Below are 25,817 nucleotides of genomic sequence, written 5' to 3'. Positions count from 1 at the left end.
TAGTTTGCTGAGAATGATGGTTTCCAGCTTCATCCATGTCCCTACAAAGGACATGAATTCATCATTTTTTATGGCTGCATAGTATTCCATGGTGTATATGTGCTACATTTTCTTAATCCAGTCTATCGTTCTTGGACATTTGGGTTGGTTCCAAGTCCTTGCTATTGTGAATAGTGCCGCAACAAACATATGTGTGCATGTGTGTTTATAGCAGCATGATTTATAATCCTTTGGGTATATACCCAGTAATGGGATGGCTGGGTCAAATGGTATTTCTAGTTCTAGATCCCTGAGGAATCGCCACACTGACTTCCACAATGGTTGAACTAGTTTACAGTCCTACCAACAGTGTAAAAGTGTTCCTATTTATCCAAATGCTCTCCAGCACCTATTGTTTCCTGACTTTTTAATGATGGCCATTCTAACTGGTGTGAGATGGTATCTCATTGTGGTTTTGATTTGGATTTCTCTGATGGCAAGTGATGATGAGCATTTTTTCATGTGTCTGTTGGCTGCATAAATGTCTTCTTTTGAGAAGTGTCTGTTCATATCCTTTGCCCACTTTTTGATGGGGTTGTTTGTTTTTTTCTTTTAAATTTGTTTGAGTTCTTTGTAGATTCTGGATATTAGCCCTTTGTCAGATAAGTAGGTTGCAAAAGTTTTCTCCCATTCTGTAGGTTGCCTGTTCACTCTGATGGTAGTTTCTTTTGCTGTGCAGAAGCTCTTTAGTTTAATTAGATCCCATTTGTCAATTTTGGCTTTTGTTGCCATTGCTTTTGGTGTTTTAGACATGAAGTCTTTGCCCATGCCTATGTCCTGAATGGTATTGCCTAGGTTTTCTTCTAGCATTTTTATGGTTTTAGGTCTAACATTTAAGTCTTTCATCCATCTTGAATTAATTTTTGTATAAGGTGTAAGGAAGGGATCCAGTTTCAGCTTTCTACATATGGCTAGCCAGTTTTCCCTGCACCATTTATTAAATAAGGAATCTTTTCCTCATTTCTTGTTTTTGGCAGGTTTGTCAAAGATCAGATGGATGTAGATGTGTGGTGTTATTTCTGAGGGCTCTGTTCTGTTCCATTGGTCTATATCTCTGTTTTGATACCAGTACCATGCTGTTTTGGTGACGGTAGCCTTGTAGTATAGTTTGAAGTCAGGTAGCGTGATGCCTCCAGCTTTGTTCTTTTGGCTTAGGATTGACTTGGCGATGTGGGCTCTTTTTTGGTTCCATATGAACTTTAAAGTAGTTTTTTCCAATTCTGTGAAGAAAGTCATTGGTAGCTTGATGGGGATGGCATTGAATCTATAAATTACCTTGGATGGTATGGCCATTTTCATGATATTGATTCTTCTTATCCATGAGCATGGAATGTTCTTCCATTTGTTTGTGTCCTCTTTTATTTCGTTGAGCAGTGGTTTGTAGTTCTCCTTGAAGAGGTCTTTCAAGGACGAACTGGTACCATTCCTTCTGAAACTATTCCAATCAACAGAAAAAGAGGGAATCCTCCCTAACTCATTTTATGAGGCCAGCATCATCCTGATACCAAAGCCTGGCAGAGACACAACAAAGAGAATTTTAGACCAATGTCCCTGATGAACATCAATGCAAAGATCCTCAATAAAATACTGGCAAACCAAATCCAGGAGCGCATCAATAAGCTTATCCACCATGATCAAGCGAGCTTCATCCCTGGGACACAAGCCTGGTTCAACGTATGCAAATCAATAAACGTAATCCAGCATATAAACAGAACCAAAGACAAAAACCACATGATTTTCTCAATTGATGCAGAAAAGGCCTTTGGCAAAATTCAACAGCGCTTCATGCTAAAAACTCTCAATAAATTAGGTATTCATGGGATGTATCTCAAAATAGTAAGAGCTATTTATGACAAACCCACAGCCAATATCATACTGAATGGGCAAAAACTGGAAGCATTCCCTTTGAAAACTGGCACAAGACAAGGATGCCCTCTCTCACCACTCCTATTCAACATAGTGTTGGAAGTTCTGGCCAGGGCAATCAGGCAGGAGAAAGAAACGGTATTCAATTAGGAAAAGAGGAAGTCAAATGTCCCTGTTTGCAGATGACATGATTGTATATCTAGAAAACCTCATCGTCTCAGCCCAAAATCTACTTAAGCTGATAAGCAACTTCAGCTAAGTCTCAGGATACAAATCAATGTGCAAAAATCACAAGCATTCTTATACACCAATAACAGACCAACAGAGAGCCAAATCATGAGTGAACTCCCATTCACAATTGCTTCAAAGAGAATAAAATACCTAGGAATCCAACTTACAAGGGATGTGAAGATTTACGTTTTAAAATGAATTCACAGTGGGATTTTTGTTTAGATCTATAGAAAAATATCCTTATATTTAAGTCTTCACACATCGACAATGCCCCTTTGAAGTCATTATTATCTAAACATATGCCTGGTGTTATGTTTCCTAAAGGTATAGAATAAGATATTACATATGTAGAAAAAGTCTACCATATTGTAGAGTCTACCTTATGTTATCTACTTTAGAGCACAAACTAATTCTGAATATATCATAGTAGAGACTAAACAAATCAAGCCATTGGAATGCATATGTTAAAATGTAAATTTTAATCTCCAAAATTAATTTCAGTATATATTGAGATTAGGGCTGCATTTTTATTTTCTAAGATAATACTTTTCTTCAAAGAAACCAAAACAAAAATTTGGTATCCCCTAATTAATTATATCAACTTTTAAAAAGTGAATAGGAAAAGGTATTTTATGGTTTTGACGGGGTGAAAAAAATTATCAGAAAGCCTACTAAGTGACCCAAAGTCAGTAGAACCCAAAGGTAGAACCAACAGCCAGACATTATTTTTGCATGATGGCAAGGATATTTCTTTCATTTTCATAGAATATTCAAAGATTTTTATAATGTGTTTTAGGAACAAGTTATCTACTATGCATATTTAAAGAAGAGTTTCTGCATACAGATATTATACCATCCAAGCAGCAGCTCACTCAGCTTTTTAAATTATTAGATTTAATGTCTCTGGGGAACTCAGTAATTCTGAAATTTTACTTCATATTTTCCGGGAGCGTCATTTGGTTAAAAAAGTATATAACATATGCAGACTTCTAACGAAAAGTCTTTTATGAGGTGAACTATACTATTTCCATATTTTAATGCTTTGAGAACATTTATATTGTTAAAACCATTTTCATAAAGTAACACTCTTCAAAAACCATATCAGGAATTATTGAAGCCTATCACAAAATCTAAGAAGTTTGTTTCCCCATAAATAGTTTAAGAAAGTAATTTTAGGCTGGGTGTGGCAGCTCACGCCTGTAATCCAAGCACTTTGGGAAGCCAAGGCAGGCGATCTCTTGAGCCTAGGAGTTTGACACCAGCCTGGCCAACATGGCAAAACCCCATCTCTACAAAAAGACAGAAATTAGCTGGGTGTGGTGGTATGCACTTGTGGTCCCAGCTACTTGGGAGGCTGAGACAGGAGGATCCCTTGAGTTGGAGAGTTGGAGGCTGCAGTGAACCAAGATCATGCCACTGCATTCCAGTGTGGGCAACAGAGCAAGACCCTGTCTCAAAAAAAAAAAAAAAAAAAAGGAAGAAAAATTTTAATTTTGAGAGGTGAGAAAAGTAATGATATAAGAGTCCAAAGAGAACTTTATAAATACTGAATGGTAATAAGGAGTTATTACTTTTATGTTAATATTAAAATATGTACACAATCCCTCGCTGGCTGAAAATTCTTTCAAATCTGAAAGATCTGAGTTGTCAAGTAAAATCGATGTCAAGGATTACAGTACACTGTCAGCTTTAAATTCAAAATGTCACTAAAGTGGTAGGATGGTCTTTTAAAATTTCATAATGTACATTTTTTGACTAACAATCCCTTATCTATACAGCACAAAATAAAATTAAAATTTGTGGATTAGTTGATTGATTTGAGGCAAATCTTGTAGGCAAATTTGGTGGGAGCTGGGATAAGTGCTTTTGGGACTTGAATTATCTAAATTGTCTCTACATACTGATTGATTGAAAATGACAACAGCAACAATTTACATAACTTTGTACTGGGTAGACATATATTTTTGGGGTTTGTGAGACTATTAAATCTAAAACCCTGACATGATCAAAGGATGTTTTCCAAAATGCATTTTCCCCCCCATGTTTGAAAGAATTTCAATAGCAAATTTACTTTAATCTCCTCCTCTTTGTGAGTTACCCTTTGCAGTTGATCCTTGTTGCCCTTTTTGGAGTCCCTCAGTCTGTCAGGAAGATAATGAACAGTATGTAGACTGGTGGCCAAAGAAAGCATGGAAACTGGTAGCCGGCTCCACAAGCGAGAATGGTGAGGGAGCTAGAACACTTATGATGCCTGTTGGCAACTCTGGCACAACTATGGGAAGTGGTGTCCCGAAATACAGAGAGGGGAGGATATGCCAGAGGCAAAGAAGGGACTGTTCGCCATTGAAAAGACCCTACCCTTGTGTAGCAGTGGACTCTAGAGCTCAACTTGCCAACTTTTGCTACTTCAGGCTGGGGGTTTTGTGTTGTATACGTGTGTGCAGGAGAGAGAGAGAGAGAGAGAATGAGTATGTGTTACTTCTGGCAGATTTTTTTTCTTTGTGCTTTCTTATCAAAATATAAACCTTGGTTCAAAAAGTTATGGACTCTCTCTGTTCCAGGTTTAATCTCTGTGAAAAAGTGAGAGAAATTAAGATGAAATTATTATCTTTCAATGACGTGGTAGTGATGGCTGACAGAGAAAAAACAAAGGTAGCGATATAATAGCAAACCTAGAGAGATGATTATATTGAACTTTACCTAATGAACTCAGGCAAATTTGAGTGAAAAAAGTAAAAAAATAGAAAGTGCTAATCTATATTTAGCATTGACCCAGAATTATTCCAGTATGTAAATTAGTAGGCTATAAAAGTATATGCTACATAAAGTAAAATTTTTTGAACTACTGTGCTATATAGTTAAAGTAAAATTTTTTGAACTGCAAATTTAATTTGTCTTGTCTACTTATGACTGAAGTATATGTGTATATTTGTTCTTGAATAAGGTATCTGTTACTAGTATGTGGGAAAGTAAGTGATCACTTTAATTGCATTTATTTAGCCATAGACCAATGACATAAAAAAAAAAGATACAAGAATACAGACTTAGTAGCACAGTTTTTTTTTAACTTCAGTCTTTGTTCAACGTTGAATATGTCATCATTTTATAATAATGCTGCTTTTTTGTTTTGCGATAATGATAATTATTGTTATTACTATTATTAATTCCCATTACTCTGAAAAAAATTACAACTTACTGGCTTATAGTTTAAACTTTTGAAACAGGATACTGAGTCACACAGACTTCCTTTTCTAGAGATTAGCGTTCAAGCTGAAAACTGAATTCAATCACATACAGAGACAAAGTATGTGAGTGACATAAATATTTTAAAATCCATGAAACTGGACGAGATTTTAACCTCAGACTTGAGTGCAGTAAAGTTTCTAATTTATATAATTCTAGATAAGTATCCAAGGTCATAACTGGATAAAGGAACTCAATTCTACTTTTTAATAGATTAAGTTACATTTGTGAAACTATTGCTAGGTAAAACTTATTTCCTGTTAAGAATTTTTTGTCTTAACTATCATATGCTTTCTATTTGTGTAGGCAAATTTTAATTTGAATGGGGAGCTTTTGTTTGACAATATTCTGGTGCATTCAGCTTGTTAGAAGCAATAGAAACAGAATTAAAGGTATTTATATTTTAAAAGTATATTTTATGTGGAGTTAAAATTTAAATTATGTCTAATAGATACACATGCAATTTAAATGATCTAACATTATGAATATACTTAAAAATGTGTATATATTCTGTTTTTTAAAAAAGTAATTTGGCATAACTAAATAGGCACACAATTTTAGCTTAAATGTGATAAATTATTATATGACATATCCTTAACTATGGAGTATAGCACTTGCTTTACCAATGTAAACCACAATAAAAATATTATCTTCATCTTAGAAAATGTGATTTGTTCTAGTCTTTGTGTATCTTTGTGTGGATATAATCAAGAGGTGAAAATAAAATTAATAAAATATTCAATAATCATAATAGATGAAATATTAACATACTAAAATTTAGGATTATAGAAGTGTAATACACACACACATGCCCAGCAGGGCAATAGAACTTATTATATATATGTATAAAAAGATAATTATATCCTTTAAAAATTCTATCTGTATTAGAAATGGATTAATGAGCAGGTGTGGATAAGACTGATAAAATTAGCCTAGTTCTCCTGCTGAACTCTTAATTTATGAGAGTGATTTTATCTATCTATTTCCCTCTTGGAGGCCCAGAGTACTATTGTAATCTACATAGAGAGCAAAGGAAATTTAACCCTTATGAAATGATTTAAAATGTCAGCAAAGCTGGAGATAAATGATCACTTCTATATTGAATACATTGATATATATCTTATATATAATAATTTATGCTATTAGTAGTAAAAACATGAACCAGGACTTTATGAAGAAAAAATTATTTTTGCTCAAAATATGCTTATAGTTTGTGTTTACTGGGGCAATTAATTAAAAATCATGCTAGTTCTGCAGATTTAGACAGAGCTCAGCTCATAATCTAGGAATACTGAAAGGTCATATTTCTTACCTTTTTAAGAAACTAGATTATCAGGATTTGAAGAAGTTAAAAGGAAAAAAAAGGCTTGATTGTGTTGATGTTTTAACTACTTTCTTTAAGAATCAGTGAAGGTTGTTGATGTTATCATGTAAGAAATCATTCTTAGATGCTTAGAAGTTTGTCAAACACTATGCCAACAACAAAAGCAAAGAAAGTTAGCAAAATCAGGGACAGCTAATACGTTGTTATCTGGACCTATGAAGATGGCTTTTTGTGGTGATAGTAGGAAAACACAAGTCTCATGGTGCATTTTACTTGTAATCCTGGAATTAAAGGCTTGGTTCCAGTCATCTCTGAAAAACTCTGCTGCCCTCTGCCCACAAATGCAGGTTTAAACAGTAAAAATGTCTGCAACCCATGAGTTTAATTAGGGTCATCATAACTACATTTCAGTCAAAGGGGTCTTTCATTTTCGTGACTGCTCCATTTTCAAACTCACTGTTTTCAAAAATCTTGATATGTGTTCTAGGACTTGAACAGAATTGCAAGACAGGGAAACATGGGAAATCACTGCACTGAAGTACAAATGAGAGACAAAAACAAAGGATGTTGCTCCCATGAGAAAAGATCATGCCAATTTTGTTCCAAAATCCCTTCAGCATCCAAATTAGAGAAGTTGTCTTTCATATACAATTTGTTTACAGATTCTCATTTGAGATATCCTTTGATACATACCTGAAACATGTCACACTGTGGTGTACTCCAAAGGGGAGACATGCCTTGTGAATTAAGCATACCTGCGTGAAAACAACACAAGCCACATGCGTGTGTAACTCCAAAATATTATGGTGCAACACACATCCATTCATAAGCCTTTTACTTCTTTACAAATTAATTTGATTAAAGCTTCTTTATTGACAAAATATGTAAGTGTCTGGAGTTATAGTCTTCATAATTAGATTGTATTCTAGAAGTGACTTTTTGATACGTTAAACACCTTTCATAGAAAGAATCAAATGAATTCTTTGGTTGATGTTTGAAATAGAAAGTAGGCATTACCTCCAATTTTAAGGCGAAGACTTAAGGACCCAGAGGTTGACTGACTGACTCAAGACAACATGGTGGTAGAGAAAGGGATGAGATGGATTAGGTATGTATTTGCCAGTGGTCCATATTATATGAAAAACTAGATAAATGTCAGGAAAATAAGCATTATCTATTGAAGGGTGGCCTTCAGGAAAATCTTCATATGTGCCAAAAAAAGGCAATATTCTCTTTTTTTCATACCTTTGTTGTAATTACATGGTGACATTTTCATGGAAAATCATAGTTGTCTGCATTACTCTCAGTTATTTTAAGAAGACAGAGAAGGTTAATATGTTTAATATGATTGGCACTTGTGCCGTTCTTTGGGGCTGAATATAATTGATGTGCAACAAATTTGTTAATATCACTGGCAAGGTAAGATCATAGCATGACTGTGCTATTGCCCTAAGTGTGTTTGCAAAATTCAGCTGTGCCCATTGTGTAGCAGGTACGGAGGGGGATGCTGGGAATCCTGAGATGAAGTTGATACCTTTCTTGCATTCAAAACATAGGTGAAGAGAGGAAATACATGAATTGATGGGTTTAATATAATATAGGAACTGTGATGAGAGATACTGGTTATTTGTGCTTGTTTTATGTTTTTGAGAGCAAAAAAGAAGGGAATGAAGCAGAAAGGGCTCCTTGGAGGATATCATAGCTGAGCTGTAGAGTAAAAGATAAGTGATATAGGGGAGTAATACCCCAAAAGTAGAGGAAGATGGATGTTTGTAAACTGTCCTACAGGTTTCAGGTATAAATGTGACTATGCATAATACCGTTTTCCCACTATTAATGGAGCATAGAAATGATCCTAATTAACAGATTTTATTCAACAGTTTAATCACTTTGCTCAAGGACTTTTAGAGCCAAATTACTAGCTATAGTAGTAATCAATTTGCTCAAAATGCCTGTTTAATTCATTCCCTCAGACCTTAAATAACACATACATGTAATAAAAGGTATGGGAAAAAATAGAGATGTAAACAGACACAAGCCAGATAAATGGCACTGGAGTAAACTTTATTTTGTGAATGCAGTCAGAGAGCTTGGAACTTATAACATAGAATAATTGTTTTAGTTATAATTACATTAACAGGAAATAGCAAAACAGTATTATTGAATCACAAGGAAATTATTGGTTGTGATTTATTATCAAAGTATTTTTCATCATGTTTCTCTGTATAGTGAGAATTGTTTCAATATTACAGTATTGAGCATCATGAACAGATAAAATATTAATACACATTATATTTTTTCTTTTAATCTTAGAATCTAGGAATAGTTGATAATAGTGTAAAATATAATAAAAATCAGTGAACAATACCTTTAATATTCTCTTTAGGGTAAGTATCTGTGATTTAATATACAGTATTTGAAGTCAGACAGGTTACAAAGGTTAGAAAGTATAAAAATATCCATGTATTAAAAGAGATCTGTAACAAAATTGGCCTGAGAATCTGTCTATTATCTACCCAGATTCTTCAGATATATTCTTGAGACAATGCATCTTATGGCTTGGGTTGGCTATTTTATTTTTATCTCCATATACTGCCTTATGTTTATGACTTTTAGCAAATCCTCACTTCTGGATCATCTACTTCTCTAGATGCTGAACGGATACAATCATATGCTTTCTTAGTCTTACAGAAATGTTGTGTTGGAGGCTGAAATGCAATATGTGATCAACAGACTTTCTCCTCTACAACACATGGATAGCATTGCATTTATATGACATGCAAATTCAGTGTTTTATTCAAAATAATCATCTTGAACAAGATTTAGAAAGGAGGACTAATATTTTATTCATTGTTTCATTTATGTATGTTCTATCTTATTCTGAAAAGGATCCAAGGCAGTTTATAGAGATGCTTGTAATATGAGAGTAAACTAAATTAGCTGGGGACATTGAAACAAAGGAGTAATATAGGGTGAGAAATCTGAAAAGTCTGCAGAGGACAGTATGTCATGAAGACATGTCTTACTAGAGACTTTAGCTGTAAGCTCTCTAACCACTAATGCAGAGGAGAAAGCTTTCTCCCTTTCATGATAAAAAGGGTCCTTTCAGAACAGAAAATATAAGTGGGCAGCACAGAAACACAGATTCCTAGTCCTGAGACCAAAGAGATTGTCGTAGACCTGTTGTTCACTACTCAATTCTGTAGAGGCTTACAAATTTAACTAGGACAAAAGAGAACCAAATATCAAAGAACTGCTTCAAAGTTCCCCAATGACTTCAACACAGGCAAGTCAATGTGTAGTTTGGCAAACCTGACCATTGCAGTTGGGTTCGGGTTTGTTATTCTGTCAGATGGACTTTATCCAGATGGAGGAGAAATTGGATTTTCTCAAGACCAGTGAATGATCACTTCTTTCTGTCATGTTTTTGATAAGCATTGTGTGGCAGAAATTAAGTGTTAACAATTAAGAGTTGAACATTGGATTGAGATAATTAACCAAGCATGGGTAAGTTTAGCACAGTCAGAAAATGATCACAAGGGCTTAAGTGATTCAGGCATTTTTAAGGCCCCTATGTTAGGTTCTCACCACTGCTGTGGTGAGTTCTGTTTATATAAGGCTCCTCTACAACTATCAATATCAAAGCGTTGTGTTTGAAATGCTCATATAGAACCTTTTATCTCAGTGGTTATTCAGATATCTGAAACTTGCATGGCAATGGAGGAGGATGGATTCTAAAAAAAAACCTTCATAACTCCGAAAATTTTAAGAGTGCAGTGAAATAAATCATGAGTATACACTTGCACTTTTGAAGTCAAAGAGAATTATTTTATGTGTTCTGATTAAACCAATGTTACCGGATTTCATACAAATTGTACTAATCCAAAAGTACTGTGTAACACTAAAGTGCTGTTTTGTGATTTTCCCTGGGTAACTTGAAAGTGAGTTCTAGAAGTTTGGGTTCATAAATAGGAATATATCAGAACCTATAATTCTTTTTGCTTTTAACATATTCATATAAATCTGCTTCTGAAATTTAAATCTAGAAGACGTCAAGATGCTATTGATATAAAGAGTAATGTTTCACATAAAACACCATGATATATTAGTATATACAAAATACTTTAGGGAGAATAAAGGACTGGATACCTAAGTGAATTTTATCTCAAATAAGTTCTTTGAAAACATTTTTTTATTGCAAAAACTCTACTAAAATTAAGGGCAGATAGCATTTTTACCCGTCCACATCCTGTCTTTAAAAATCAGTATTTTCATTAGTTAAACACCACTTGTATGTTGCTTGTTACTGATCGCCAGGTCCATAAAAGTTTCATGGATTTTAAGTGATTCAGTTTTATGGCAAGGAATAGCTTGCATTTGCAAAACAAATTGGCAGAGCTTAAATTCTATTATACAAATGACTACTGTGACATCCCTTATGTTTGTTATACTGCTTTAGCTCCTACAATCTGTATCTTCTTCTAACATACTACATTTCACCGTTGCATTGCATACCAGCAGTTTGCACTTATTTCTCAGCAGTGTGTGTTCAACTTAGCACTGGCCATTAAATTAACTCAGAGGGGTAGAATATGAGTCTGCTCTAAACTGCTGAATGTTTAGCATGTTTTTTGTAGTTGCACAGGTCAACCTCAGTTGATGAAAGCTTTTCAGTGAGAACTAATACATGTTTACTCAATCCTTACCCCTCCTCACCTAAACTGAGAAGACACCTGAGAAAGTAGTGATGATTACTTTAAGGTGAAGAAATTCTGAATTAACATGTTGTTATTGATAAAATATTTATAAACTATTATAGAAAAAAAGTGTAGTGACTTACACATGTTAATATAACTTTTTAAAATAGCATCCTATTACACTCTGGCCATAGGAAAGTTTGAAGATTTTTAAATTATTATATTTTAAAAATATATATCCATAGATATGGACAATAATAAATTTATTAGTATAGTCTCTAACTTTCATCCTAATTAATCATTTGAATAATAGATGATTTAACAGTTTTGAGAAATGTGTTATCAAAACCAGTATACCTGTTTGAAATGTTAATATTGGTGGAATAAATTAAATATTTGAATATTAATAAAATTGTCCAGTGTACATAATTTTAGATTAATGAACAATGTAATTATGTATTCGTCCTTTTAAGTATTTTGTAAATTATTAAGTTATATTCATAATAATATCAAGCATTTTTTGATAATGATTAAACCTTTAAATTAAGCTTTTAAATACAATTGACAAATATATGAAAGCCATTATTATGTACTTTTTTTCCTTTAATTTTAGTCATGATTTCATTGGAGAATTTACAACAAGCTATAGGGAACTTTCTAGAGGACAGTCACAATTCAACGTATATGAGGTAAGAGGCATTTTATTTTACCATTGTTTTCTTCTAGAATAAATAAATCTATGCTTTAAAAGTATGGATTCTGCAAAGCATAATTGCCAAAGGTTAACTAAGTATCAATGTATGTAAGAATCTTTGAAGTTGTTGAGCAGACATTTTTAGATTCAATGATACTACTTCTTCACGTCACATTTAAATATTTTTGATTTTTAATTCTTGTGTATAAAGCATTTTACTTTAAAAAATATGGATATGAGTTTATTGTTTCTTAAGCTTCAGCCTTTATGTTTTGCCTTTTTACCAACCTCCTCTTCCATCCCTTCCTAATAAAGAAGAAGATTAGCATTTTAGTGGTGTCAGTGTGGCGTTATAAAATGAGCTGTGGTCTGCATATATATCTGAGCACCTTCACTACCGTTTAGGTGGAGACTGAAGGGAATGACAAGGTAATATGCAGCCGTTAAAGAAATCCAAGTTGTTAAAGCAGACACATTGTAGTTATTTCTGCCTAAAACCACCGTGCCAGTTAATCACCAAATATGTATTGAGCATATAGTATGTTCTAGCACTGTTATTCCTTGAGCTATGGTATCTGTACATTTCCTTTAACTTTAAAATTTAATATATGTGGATACCAAAGGAGAGTATCTCAGTATTTAATCAAGAATGGTAATACTCCTCTGCCAGGTTGATGCTAAAATTGGCCTCTGTTAAGTAGAGAGTGAGAAATCTCCTTCTACCACTTTATTCCAATATTCATTTATTCATTCATAAAACAATTTTTTAAGTAGTTTCTATATTTTATGTTCTATGTTAGGCCCTGGGGATATAAAGGTGAATATAAATTTCAGTACCTAATGGGAGAGACAGATATAAAATGTTCTGTGTAGATTGATATGTGCTCTATTAGTGCTCTATGAAATTATTACAGAGGGGCCAAACTCAGCTCAAGAAAATTTCTCAGTCAGAGACAAAGATTATGCATTAGTCTAGCTGGGTCTTTCGAGGAAAGAGTATTTAGGCTCTAAACAGGAAATAAGTCATGTAAGACAGGTTGTAATTATGTAAATACCTATTTTGTCTGCCTAACATCAAGGCTGAGGAAGAACCACACATGCGCACTAGTTCTCCTTGTACTTAGGCATCATCTACTGCTAGTCAGCATATAATATTCCAGAGATTAACCACTTTTAGTTTCTCTAGCTGTTATAGCATTTTCTCATCATTGGTTTCAGTCAGTCCCCAGACTCTCTTGTCCAATAAAGCTTGGTAAATGACAAGACTGGTGCCACATCCGATGAGATGACAAAGAAGCTTAATAATGTGTCTGTGTTCTTAAATGCCCTGTAAGGCCAGGACTTCAAATATAAATGTTTTCTTATTGTACATATTTTCAAAAGGAGAGAGCAGTCTGAGGAAAATCTAGGAGACCATTATGAATTATGTACAAGTAATTTTAGGAGTTCAATGGACAATCTTTGGTCCAATACATTACAAACTTTGTTATCTGCACTTGTGCAAGGGATTCGGGTTTATCAAGCAACCAAAAAAATTTCCAGCCATTAGTTCTTCATATAATTATTTCTGCCACTTTCTCTTTCTCCTCTCTCTTTTTGGTACTGCCATTCTACTTATGTTGTTATGCTTAATGGTGTCCCATGGCTCTCTTAGGCTCTGTTTTTTTGTTTGTTTGGTTTTGTTTTGTTTTTCTTTTTTTGTTTGGTTCCTCAAACGGGAAAATCTCAATTGACAAATCTTCAAAATTACTGATTATTTCTTCTGCCAGCTCAAATGTTCCGTCGAACCCTTCTGGTGAATTTTTCATTTCAGTTGTACTTTACAAGTTTAGAATTTTTATTTGGTTCCTTTTTATATAATTTTGACTCATTTTTGATATTTTCTGTTAGGTAAGGACTTGTTTCATACTTTCATCCTTTAGTTGTGATTTCCTTCTTTCAATATATTTGTAATAGCTGATTTAAAGATTTTGTTTAATAAATCCCATATCTGCAAGTCCCCAGGGACAATTTCTGTTGACTTCTTTCTTCTATGTATAGAAAAGTGTGGGCTATACTTTCCTGTTTCTTTGCATATCTTATTTTTGTTGCTGTTGAATGCTGGAAACTTTAAATAATATAATGCAGCATATTGGAAATCAGATTCTCCAGCTTCTCGAAGGTTTGTGTTTTTTTCTCTTTGTTTAGTGATTTTCATGGACTAATTCTATAAAATTGTTATTCTTTGCCATGTGGGCTACTGAAGTCTTTGCTTGGTTAGCTCCGTGATCAGCAGATGTTTTGACAGAGATTTGTGTACATTTGGGCACTCCTTATATGCTCCAACAACGTAAAATCCTGCCTTAGCTTTCACTTGTTGTTTGAGCAGAGACTTGAGGTTGGATGGAGATAAGAATTCCCTAGATCTTTCCTGGGCATGTGTACACCCCTTCAAAGGGCATGGGCTTCTAGATTTCCAGCAATATGCCAGAGCTTTTAAAAGCCCCCTATAAACATCTCATTCTCTAGATCTTCCTTTCTGGTTTTTCAGTTAGCCTCTTAGTTGCCCCAGATTATATCATCACCTCCAGCAGATACGCTGTTAAACACCTGCAACTGACTGCTTTCAACAAGTGTCCTGGAGATAGGGCATTTCCCTCTGAGCAGGCTTTGAGTTAAGTCAAATAATGACAAGCCCAAGCCCTATGAATGGAGCTTTTCCAGAAAGCTTCCATATAAGTCAGTTAATGACAATTCTCTAGAAAAGACACATTTTTTTAAGTTTTGTTTTTAATTGACACATGTTAATTGTAAATATTAATGGTGTACAGTGTGGTGTTTCAATACATATATACATTGTGTAATGATCAAATCAGGATAATTATCATATTCATTACCGGAAACACTTTTTGAAGAACTTTATACCCATTCTGTCCCCTCCAGTGGCTTTTAGACTGTTGGTTTACACAGCCAATGTAGTTGCTAGGCTGATGGTTTTCAATGCTGCTACATACAGAGCTGGGAAAAGTAGGATTGCAGTAAAGCAAGTTAAAATGATATAGTGAGATTTACTCTTTTTCTTGAATGAGTGATCATTGATTTTTGCAAGCCTTTGATTAATTTTCAGATTCATGAAAAAATTTGATTTTGACAATTTTTGCTAGTGTTCTCATTGTCTTTATGGACAAGTAACTTTGCAGAGAGCCTTACTCTATCATTCTAAAGTGACTTCCCTAGTCCATTATTTAGTTTTAGAAGTGACAAATGCTACTATATTTGTATATTACATAACTTTATTATTGTTATATCAGATGTATTATTGGCAATTGAAATGGCCCTATATGATTAAATGAAAACATCTTTATGCAATTAAATTTAATTATGTAATTTAAAACCAAATCATGAGGTAACTTTTCTGTGACAATAGCACATTATGATGTGCTGACAGCAAAAAGACTCATATGAACTGAAAGATGCTTATGAAATTTTACTAAAAGGTTACTCCTAAAATTTAGGAAAAACCTCTTCTAAACCGAAGGCATAATGCTAGATTAATGATTTGTAGGTGGAAAAATGCTGAAATACAGTTTTTCAAGAAAAATGTATCACTGAACTTTTTATTTTCAAACTTTTGATTGAATTAATTTTATTCACTGATTTCCTATATATTGTTCAGAGTGCTTGTTCCTCAAATTATCTGGAAGAATTGAGGAATTCTTCAAACCTCAAGATCAAACATTACCTTTCTCCTCCAAACAACCTGCTCCATATTTAATAGAATAACCATTGAGCCATCTGAAAAATGTGTGATCTTGCCAATGATGCCCAACATCCTTACTGGTGCATGTTTTCCTGTAGAATGTGTTCAATTAGGGCTTTCTGAAATACACAGTAAATAATACGTGGAATGAATGAATGAATGAATGACCAATTTCTCCTTTAGATTTTCTACTTAAATCTGAAAAATGTACTTTATTCTGTTTTCTTACATTTTTTCTTTTTTTGGCAAGCCGTTTTTAATGGGGCTTCCTTATTTAATGATTCATTACTTCTTGCATAGAAAATTTAAAAATAGCACCCTAACTGTTACCTTCATTTTCTCCCCTTACAACTCTATCCTGTAGACCAGGGGTCCCCAGCCCTCAGGACACAGACTAGTACAGGCCTGTGGACTTTTAGGAACTGGGCCACACAGCAGGAGGTGAGCCGCAAGCAAGGGAGCATTACTGCCTGCGCTCTGCCTCCTGTGTGCTCCTTATGAGAATCTAATGCCTGATGATCTGAGGTAGAACAGTATCATCCTGAAGCCATCCTCCCCACCCCCATCCGTGGAGAAAGTGTCTTCCATGAAACCAGACCCTGGTGCCAAAAAGGTTGAGGACTGCTGCTGTAGACCTATTATATCATTCTCCTATTTAAACATCAACTAAATAACACCCAAACTCCCTGGCTGAGATTAAGGATCTCCTTAACATGCCTCAGCTTATTTTTTCAGATTCACTTCTGATCCAGTTGTGTGGGCTCTCTGCCCAAGCCAACCTGGGTCAGTTGCTTTTTCTTCTTTCTAGAATGGTGTGTTTATTTATTTATTTTAAATTGAAACCCTAGTTTAAGTTAATAAATTGTGGTTCAAATAATACTTATTCATAAACTATTTCATCTTTTTTTCCCTGTCAAATGCTTTCTCCGTATTTTGGATTGAGATGATCTGAAGAAGTCTCTCCTCAGGCAATTATGTATTACATTTATCCCATTAGATTGGCAGGTCTTATTTATCTTAATATTCCCTATATCCCCTAACATCTTATGAAATATAGAAGTGCAGTCTTATTTACTCATGGACCAAATAGTCAAAAGGCCAATCTTATGTCTACAAATCAGTTATTATGTAGCATGGGAAACTGGTGGAAATTACTATCATTATAAAGCAATAGTGAGGTCAATAGATCCTGGATGATTTGCTATGTTAGTGTATTTAATTTTTAAAGTTATGTCACTTGAATATTCTTTAACAACCCATCATTTTTCTATAAAGCAATCATTAGTTAGGACATTGGATGTTAAAGGTCTCTATCATATCAAGAATGTGACCATATCATATCAAGAACGTGACCATAGTTAAGGGTAATCAATATGTACAGGTGAGAAGAATATTACAGACAAAACATTTTTAAAAGATAGTCACTGTTAACTTTTGCAAAGAAGTTTTGGCTGAATGACTGTCCAAAGTCATACTGAAAGCATTTGTAAACGAATACATGCATAAGAAGTGAAGGCAGCAGGTTAAACTACACATTTTTAAAAATTGAATATAAAAATTCAGTATAAAACCTATCACATTTTAATTGTTTTGCCTGCTTTTTAAGGTGGTGAATCCCAAAAAGAAAGGAAAAAAGAAAAAATATACTAATTCTGGAACAGTAAGTCAAATTTTATGTTATTTATTAAAGATTAAAATAAATGAATAAGCATATATGTAGATGGCATCTTTAATCCTACTGGAATCAGTTAAAAAAACTGAGCTGTGTTTCACTCAGGGTTTTAATATGAAGGAACACAATAGAAAAATCAGCTTCCGAGGGGACAGATTGTAATGAAGAATACCTTATAGAAGGTAGTGACTTGGCTTCTTGTAGATTATCCTAGGGGCTGCAAGGCCTCTGAGAGAGGCTGAAGTTTTGTTATGAACTCTTCATTCAGTGGAATCCAAGTATAATGAATCAGGCAGACGTAAAAAACACAAGTGTTAGTAAGAAATACTATACTCTTTATAGGCTATACTTAACAAGTAAGACTCGTTTCATGGGATGTGTATGTGCTCATTAAAATTGACAACTCTGTGGGAATGATGTACTAAATCAGTATAGAAGGTGCAAAGATGTATCAAAAAATATAAAAAATCAGTATAATCCTATTTTAAGAAAAAATTCTGCAGAGTTTTTTCTTAAGGTAAACTTTTTTGAGGAGCAGCAAAATCTAACTTTTCCCTCAGTTTTCTTTTAAAGATCTCTATAAAGCAAGACAGTTAAAATATTAGATGAGCTCATTACAGAATCATGACTGAAAACACACATTTCCTCTTGAAGACATTGCTCACTGAATTTGGTTTTTTGGTTTTAACCATTTTCCAACTCCCTTTCATCTTTCCTTTTATTATCTAAAATGGGAAGTAACACAATGTCCTTGTAGATACTTTCCATGCTGGTCTTCAGAGGAAGTAAACTGGTCATAGAAAGACATTGGTTAATTTTTTTGGTCCCTTTCCTTCAGATAATTTAAAATGTAAGAACAATCAGTCATAGCAGATGTTAATAAAAAAAAATCTTTAGTGAGTTTCAAAATGCAAAGAAATGTGATTTTCTCTCTAATAGTTAGAAAAGTCTATCTGGGGTCACAAACAACTAGAAGGTAATTCTGTCTTTTTCTTTTTCAGGTAACTTTACTCTCTTTCTTGGTAGAAACAGAAGTTTCATTCCTTGACTACATTAAGGGAGGGTAAGTCATTCTCTCAAATTGTTTCGTTGCTTAGTCATTTCCTAAAATTTGTGTAACAAGTGCTACCACGAGGTACCTGGCACTGAAATGATCACCTTTATTATATTTTGATGGCAAGCCTATTAAACTTCTGTTTCAGATATAAAGAAAAAACGTACATACCTAGAGCTATTACTTTTGGTGCAAATTGCAACTTTTCTTTAACCAAAAGAAAATATTGTATGATTAATAGTTGTAGATATGGCTATTATGTTCACTTTCATAGGATGTTTTTGTTTGCCTAATACATAGGACATTTTACATGTATTATTTATTATTTGTAATATAGGTGAAAAGCTTCAGGGCCTGATTTAAATGTATATACTAGGTTAAGAATATTAAAGGAATGTGCCTTGTCATAAAATCAGAATGCAGAAATGGATGGTGTAGTCATTTAGTTGGTCCCACAGCTCTCAGGCAGGAATACATTTCAGGAAAAAAAAATAGTTGTAACCAATTTTGAAATTTTTCAAAACCCAGACAGATCCTGTGTTGGTAATGTACTATAAGTTCTTACACCCTCATAAATAGGGAAGTATTTTCAATTTTGCTTCTCATTTTAACCTATCTCTTCCTTTTCTTAATCTGACCAAGCATCCCCTGTATTAGTCTGTTCTCACACTGCTATAAAGAAACTACCCCAAACTGGGTAATTTATAAAGGAAAGAGGTTTAATTGACTCACAGTTCCTCATGTCTGGGGAGGCCTTAGGAGACTTATAATCATGGTGAATGACCGATGGTGCAGGGGAAGCAAGGCATGTCTTACGTGGCAGCAGGCGAGAGAGTGCATGTGAAGGAGGACCTGTCAAACACTTGTAAAACCATCAGATCTCATGAGAACTCACTTACTATCATGAGAACAGCATGGGGGAAACTGTCCCCATGATCCAATCGCCTCCCGCCAAATCCCTCCCTCAACACAGGGGGATTGTGGGGATTACAATTTGAGATAAGATTTGGGTGGGGACACAGAGCCAGACCATATCATCCCCAGAGATTTAAAACAAGCATTCGTTGTCTTGCAGTATAAAATGTCTACATATTCTATTTTCAATATGCAAAAGTGGAATGAAGCAAATTTGAATGTGTTTAGTAACTTCATGATGAATAACAGTCAGAGATATCACTCACGTAAACCTCTTCCTAATTATGATTCAGCAACAGCCCCCTGCCACCCCATAAAGACACTGATAGAGTGTCCTCAGATTGAAGAAGGGGTTGAGGGAGTGGGGGGACCACGGGAACAAAGATAGCTTCACAAAACCCAGAGAGCTTGCCTCTTGTTGCTTTTAGTTAAGGATACAAAGCAAACAAACAAACAAAATACCTACTTAAATGAGTACTCTTTGCTATATACGGGTATCCAAAATGCAAAGTGGCTGCACAGACTAAGAAGCAACAGTGGTTGTTTCAATAAAGTTAAAGTACAAAGTAGAAAAAAAAGTTTGCCAACTGTTAGTATCCCAATGTCTGCGCCTATTTTTATTTTTAGAAGATAGAAAAAATAGAATGTTGAATTTGTCATAAAAATATATTTTATTCCTATAAAAACTCCTTAGTAGTTGTAGGTAATAGTGTTACAGGATCCTTGGGGTGTCGCTTTTTCTGGTCTGAAACCTCTGGCTGGCGGCACCTTTTCCTGAGTTTGCTAGGGCCTGCTGGGCTCGTTCCATCCGCTTGGCCTAGCAGACTGCACTTTTCTCAAGCTACCAGCCTGGATCCCACACCTGCCAAGGGTGAATCAGGTATGGAGTGGCGAGGGGTGTGTGAGCGTGGGATCCAGCCACTGTGCAGTCAGACATGCTGGCTGCTGCAGCAGGGTGGGCAGCTCAGGGTGCTGGCATAGGTACCAGCTCTCCGCAAGGCTGTGGCTGGACCAGACACACCACAAGCAGCTTCCCTGGCTGGCACCGGGGAATTCAGTGGCACCCGAAAGCTTGAAGATGCTAGGCACTGCAGGACCCCAAAAAGGAAGTCACATCCCTGGCTCAGGGAGCTCCCAGGTCTGGGCTCCCCCAGGAGCCACAGCTATTCTCTCCTTCTCTATGCCTGCAACATGGTGAGCAATGGGCAGATTTCAACCCTGTTTGTGTTGTAGTTTGTTTAGCTCCGCCATTTGGCAGGTCCCAAGTTCTTCTCCCATAGCCAGGAAGAATGAGGTACGCAGAAAATGAAGGATGAGCCAAGATGAAGAGTTTTATTGAGCAATAGAACAGCTCACAGGAGACCCGCAGGGGGTAGCTCCTTTTCACAGCCAGGGCGTCCCTAGTGTTCAGCTGCTAGCAGAGAGGGGACCCTGGAGTGGGAAGCTCCTCTCTGCAGGCAGGTTGTCCTATCATCTTCCCAGCTCTCCCAGATAGGAGGCCTTGGAATGGGTTGCTCTTCTCTGCAGGCAGGCCCTCTCATCATCTCCCCAGCTCCTAGCAGACAGAAGGCCGTGGAGTGGGTTGCTCCTTTCTGCAGCTGGCAGTCCTGATGTCCCTGCAAGTCTCTAAAGTGCTCAGCAGAAAGGAGGCCCTAGAGTGGGTAGCTCCTCTCTGCTGCTGGTCAACCCCATCCTTACCAGGCATCCATCCCCTTGGCCCAGGAGTCTGTCTGCCTCCTGCTGCTCTTCTTGGCACCTGGGCTCGGCACCGACTTTGCTCCAAGATTGGAGCGGAAGCCAACAGCAGGGAGAAGCCAAGCAGTCGGAGTAGGCACTTCTGAGCCTGTGAGGGCAGGAGCTCTTCCTGGGCCCCCAAGAGTACAGAGATGCCTGAGTTTGCAGCTGTGGTTTGGGCAACTGCAGCTGTGTGGGGAAATGGGAGGGAGCGGCTCCTGCCTGCTCCATGGAGCAGGAGTGGCCTGGAAGGTCTGCGTCTGTAGCCGTGGCTTGGACGGCTGCAGTGCACCCGAGGAGCTCCTCCCCCAACTCAGAAGAGGCAGAGCTCCTGCTTGTCCCCGGCTCCCACATGCTCCCCGTAGCATTCAGGCCCGGCTGTGCCTCCTTGCTGCAGCCAGCGTGATGGCAGTGGAAGGCTGTCTGGAGCAGCTGCTGCCATCAATAGTTGATAAAGAAATAAGGTAAGTAAATGGATATCCCTTAGTACCTTATTTATAACTTAAAAAAAATTACTTGATATATCTGGTTATATTTTACATACAGAAATACTGATTTGTGGTATTGAAATGTTATAAATTTATTTCAGTTTTTGTCTTGTTTTTTGTTTTGCTTTATGAGCATGTGAAGAGTATGTATGTGTATCTATAACAGATATCCAGTACGTTCGGTCAGCAGTGCCAATCTAGCAATATTTGGGTATGAGTCTATCAGTATAAAACATTTTCAGAATCTGGTACCAATAAATCACATTTATTGTTTGTTCTCATTCTCCTGTTGAAAATTCTTAGGGATAATCAGAGCAAATGGCTTTCTACAGTACCTAGAGCAATGACAGTCTTAAAACTCTATCACACTGTCACATTTTTCTGTTGCTTACAAACCTTAGGATTCTTTTCCTTAGCTACACACTTCCTACTTATAGCACTGCCTGTGCAGGAAGAAATGCTAGTTATTCTATAAGCGGAGCCCCAACTTATGGGGTACAGTTTGCTCCAATCCTGGCTTCTTGAGGCTTTTATAAGAACCCAGTTCTGGGGAGGCGGAGCTTGCAGTGAACTGAGATCGTGCCACTGCACTCCAGCCTGGGCGAGAGCAAGACTCTGTCTCAAAAAAAAAAAAAAAAGAACCCAGTTCTGATTTACAAATGGGGCCTGGGGAAATATAGTTTAAGTTTCACTACATAATTAATCTAACTAGACCTAAGATAATTTCTATAAAACTGTATTCTTTGTAAAGGACATGAAAAGATATTATTTGCATATATTCCATTGTTTTTATACAAAGATATATTATAAATGTATGTAATATCCTTAAAATATATTACAGGTATACATTTAACTATTATTCACTACAATATAATGTTTATAAGTAAAATACAGGGGTATCAACTTATTCTTTTGGATAGTGTAATCCAAATCAACAAGCAATAATAATCATTGTATTATGTATCTTTAAATGTATTTATATATCTTTGCCCTGAAGGACTTCTTAAAAGCAATTGGCACAATTTCTTTCTTTCTTTTTTTTCTGAGACAGTCTTAAGTCTGTCGCCCAGGCTAGCGACACTGCAACCTCTGCCTCCTGGGTTCAAGCAATCCTCATGCCTCAGCCTCCCGAGTAGCTGGGATTACAGGCATGTGCCACCACGCCCAGCTAATTTTTGCATTTTTAGTAGAGAGGGGTTTCGTTATGTTGGCCATGATGGTTTTGAACTCCTGGCCTCAAGTGATCTGCCCTTCTCGGCCTCCCAAAGTGCTGGAATTACAGGCATGAGCCACCACACCCAGCCATATTGGGCACAAATTTAAAATTTGACTTTTATTAATGATATGGTAAAGAGATCTAGCTTGATCATGACACCCTTGTGTTATACAGTGACAGGCAAAATCATTTAAAATATCTAAACTTTAGTTTCCTGTAGTTCACATGAATTGGATATTCTTTAGTCCATTTGTAAAAGGATATAATTCAATTCGATATTCCAGCTCTTCCATGACCTTAATGACATCTTATTTATTTTTTCTTCACTCTGAAATCATTGTTTGCATTTTTACAGAAGGCTTACTCTAACCTATCAACTTACTCTCAGGGTTAATTGTGTTTGATAATAGCTAACATCTGCTATTACTATTTTTTATAATCATGGGATCACACTCTGTGCAATACACTGCATTGTATGTTTTGTTCATTAAATGTATTGTGTGTATATGCTCGTATGTCACTACTACCGTTTTGTAAACAGTTTTCCACTATATGATTGTACATCATTTAATTTAAAAATTTCCTGTTAATACATGCTTTAGTGACATACATTTTTTATTACAAACAAAGCTGCAACATAAATACATGGTACGTGGCATTTAATGCACTTCATTATTGCATTTGTGTATAGATATGCAAGCATATCTATAGAGTTCCTTCCTAGAAATAATGTTATTGGATTTAATGGTATATGTTTTCCACAATTTGTTAGATATTTCTAAATTGTATTGCTAAAAGACTCTAAGACTTTATATTCCCCAAATCTGTGCAGGATGTTTACCATATCCTTATCCTTCCTGAATAGTGCCCCTCCTTTTTCATTTTCACTAATTTAATAGATATAGGTCCTTGTCAGTTTTCATCTGTAAAACCTTTTTATCAGATATTTTCAAGTTTCCTGTAGAAGCTCATGTCAAACCAGTTGTGTCTTTGGAAACAGACCTTTCAGAACTTTTTGTCTTCTGCTCCTTCTTCCCCCTCTTCCACCATAAAGGATTGTGTATTTTCAACTGAAGAAAAAACACAGAAAGATAGTTTGGAGCTGCATTCCTTAGAGCTACATTCCTTTTTTAACAAGTCAGCTAAACTTCTGCAATATTCACACCTTGGTCTTTGATCCTGCTCCTCTTCAGCATGCCTCAGGGGAGACTCTTCTTAAGTTAGCCCATCTGGCCATTATGCCCTCTGATGACACTGCAAAAGAATAAAATAAACAACACCTTGGGCTATCATCAACCAAACCACCCAAATTTATATATTAGAGGGCATATTTATTAGTACATTTGAATATTTGTGGAATTATCAAGCTTAGCTTTTTTTTTTTAAAGATGCCCTTCCATAATACATAATAAGTATGATATTTCAAGGTAATTGGAACAAATTGCTGAATTTAATTTGGTTTTTATAATGAATCACAGTAACTCCTCACTTTTAACTTAAAATAACAAGATAAGAGCACTTATTACTGCATTTGTGGATGGTTTTGTTGCTGGCTTAAGGTGCATCATCAATTCAGGGAACTTTTTTTTTCTGACTTTAAGGCTTATTTCTTTATAGTTTTTTGGGGGGTACAGGTGGATTTTGGTTACATGGATAAGTTCTTTAGTGGTGATTTTTGAGATTTTAGTGCACTTGTCACCTGAGCAATATACACTGTACCCAATATGTAGTCTTTATTCCCTCATCACCCTCCCAACCTTCACCCCTCAAATCCCCAAAGTCCATTGTATCACTCTTATGCCTTTGCGTTACCGTAGCTTACCTTCTGCGTATAAGTGAGAACAGGATACTTGGTTTTGCATTCCAGAGTTACTTTACTTAGAATAATTACCTCCACCTGCACCCAATTTGCTGCAAAAGACATTATTTTGTTCCTTTTAATGACTGAGTAATAGTCCATGGTATATGTATATACACACCACACTTTCTTTGTTTACTTTTTGGTTGATGGGCACATAGGTTGGTTACATATATTTATAATTGCAAATTGTGCTGCTATAAACATGTATGTGCAAGTGTTTTTTTTCATATAATGGCTTCTTTTCCTCTGGGTAGATACCCAGTAGTGGGATTGCTGGATGAAATGGTTGTTCTACTTTTAGTTCTTTAAGAAATCTCCATACTGTTTTCCATAGTGGTTGTACTAATTTGCATTCCCACCAGCAGTGTAAAAGTGTTTCTTTTTCACCACATCCATGCTAACATTTATTGTTTTCTGAATTTTTAATTATGGCTATTCTTGCAGGAATAAGGTGGTATCTCATTGTTTCAATTTGCATTTCTCTGATAATTAGTGATGTTGAGCATTTTTTCATACGTTTGTTGGCTGTTTGGATATCTTAGTTTGAGAACAGTCTATTCATGTCCTTCCTCACTTTTTAATGGGGTCATTGTTTTTTTCTTGCTGATTGGTTTGCATTCCTTGTAGATTCTGGACACCAGTCCTTTGTCAGATTCATTGTTTGCATATATTTTCTCCCACTGTGTGGGTTGTCTGTTTACTCTGCTGATTAGTTCTTTGGCTGTACAGAAGCTTTTTGGTTTAATTAGGTCTGATTTGTTTACTTTTGTTTTTGTTGCATTTGGTTTTGGGTTCTTAGTCATGAATTCTTTGCCTAAGCCAATGTCCAGAGAGTTTTTCTGATGTTATCTTCTGGAATTCCTATGGTTCAGGTCTTCAATTTAAGTCTTTGATCCATCTCGAGTTGATTTTTGTATTAGGTGAGAAATGGAGGTTCAGTTCCATTCTTCTACATGTGGCTTGCCAGTTTTCCCAGTATCATTTATTGAATAGGGTGTTCTGTCCCCAGTTTTTATTTTTGTGCACTCTGTCAAAGATCAGTTA

General features: G+C 35.7%; 1 protein-coding gene across 4 annotated transcripts in view; it reads left to right on the top strand.

The window, feature by feature from the left end:
• CPNE8 (copine 8) overlaps positions 1–25,817 on the top strand; it is a 265,785-nt gene that overhangs the window by 173,025 nt on the left and 66,943 nt on the right. For all 4 annotated transcript variants that reach the window (XR_008651963.2, XM_063620134.1, XM_063620133.1 and 1 more), the window contains 3 exons: positions 12,014–12,089; positions 17,440–17,493; positions 18,507–18,568. Coding sequence is in view for 3 of the 4 variants with exons in the window: in XM_063620134.1 (XP_063476204.1) it covers positions 12,014–12,089; positions 17,440–17,493; positions 18,507–18,568 (192 nt within the window). In the remaining variant the exon portion in view is untranslated. The remainder of the gene's footprint in view (positions 1–12,013; positions 12,090–17,439; positions 17,494–18,506; positions 18,569–25,817) is intronic.

The sequence above is a fragment of the Symphalangus syndactylus genome, chromosome 17 (genome assembly GCF_028878055.3).
Source record: "Symphalangus syndactylus isolate Jambi chromosome 17, NHGRI_mSymSyn1-v2.1_pri, whole genome shotgun sequence".
NCBI lineage: Eukaryota > Metazoa > Chordata > Mammalia > Primates > Hylobatidae > Symphalangus > Symphalangus syndactylus.
This window is presented reverse-complemented; position numbering and strand designations above follow the sequence as displayed.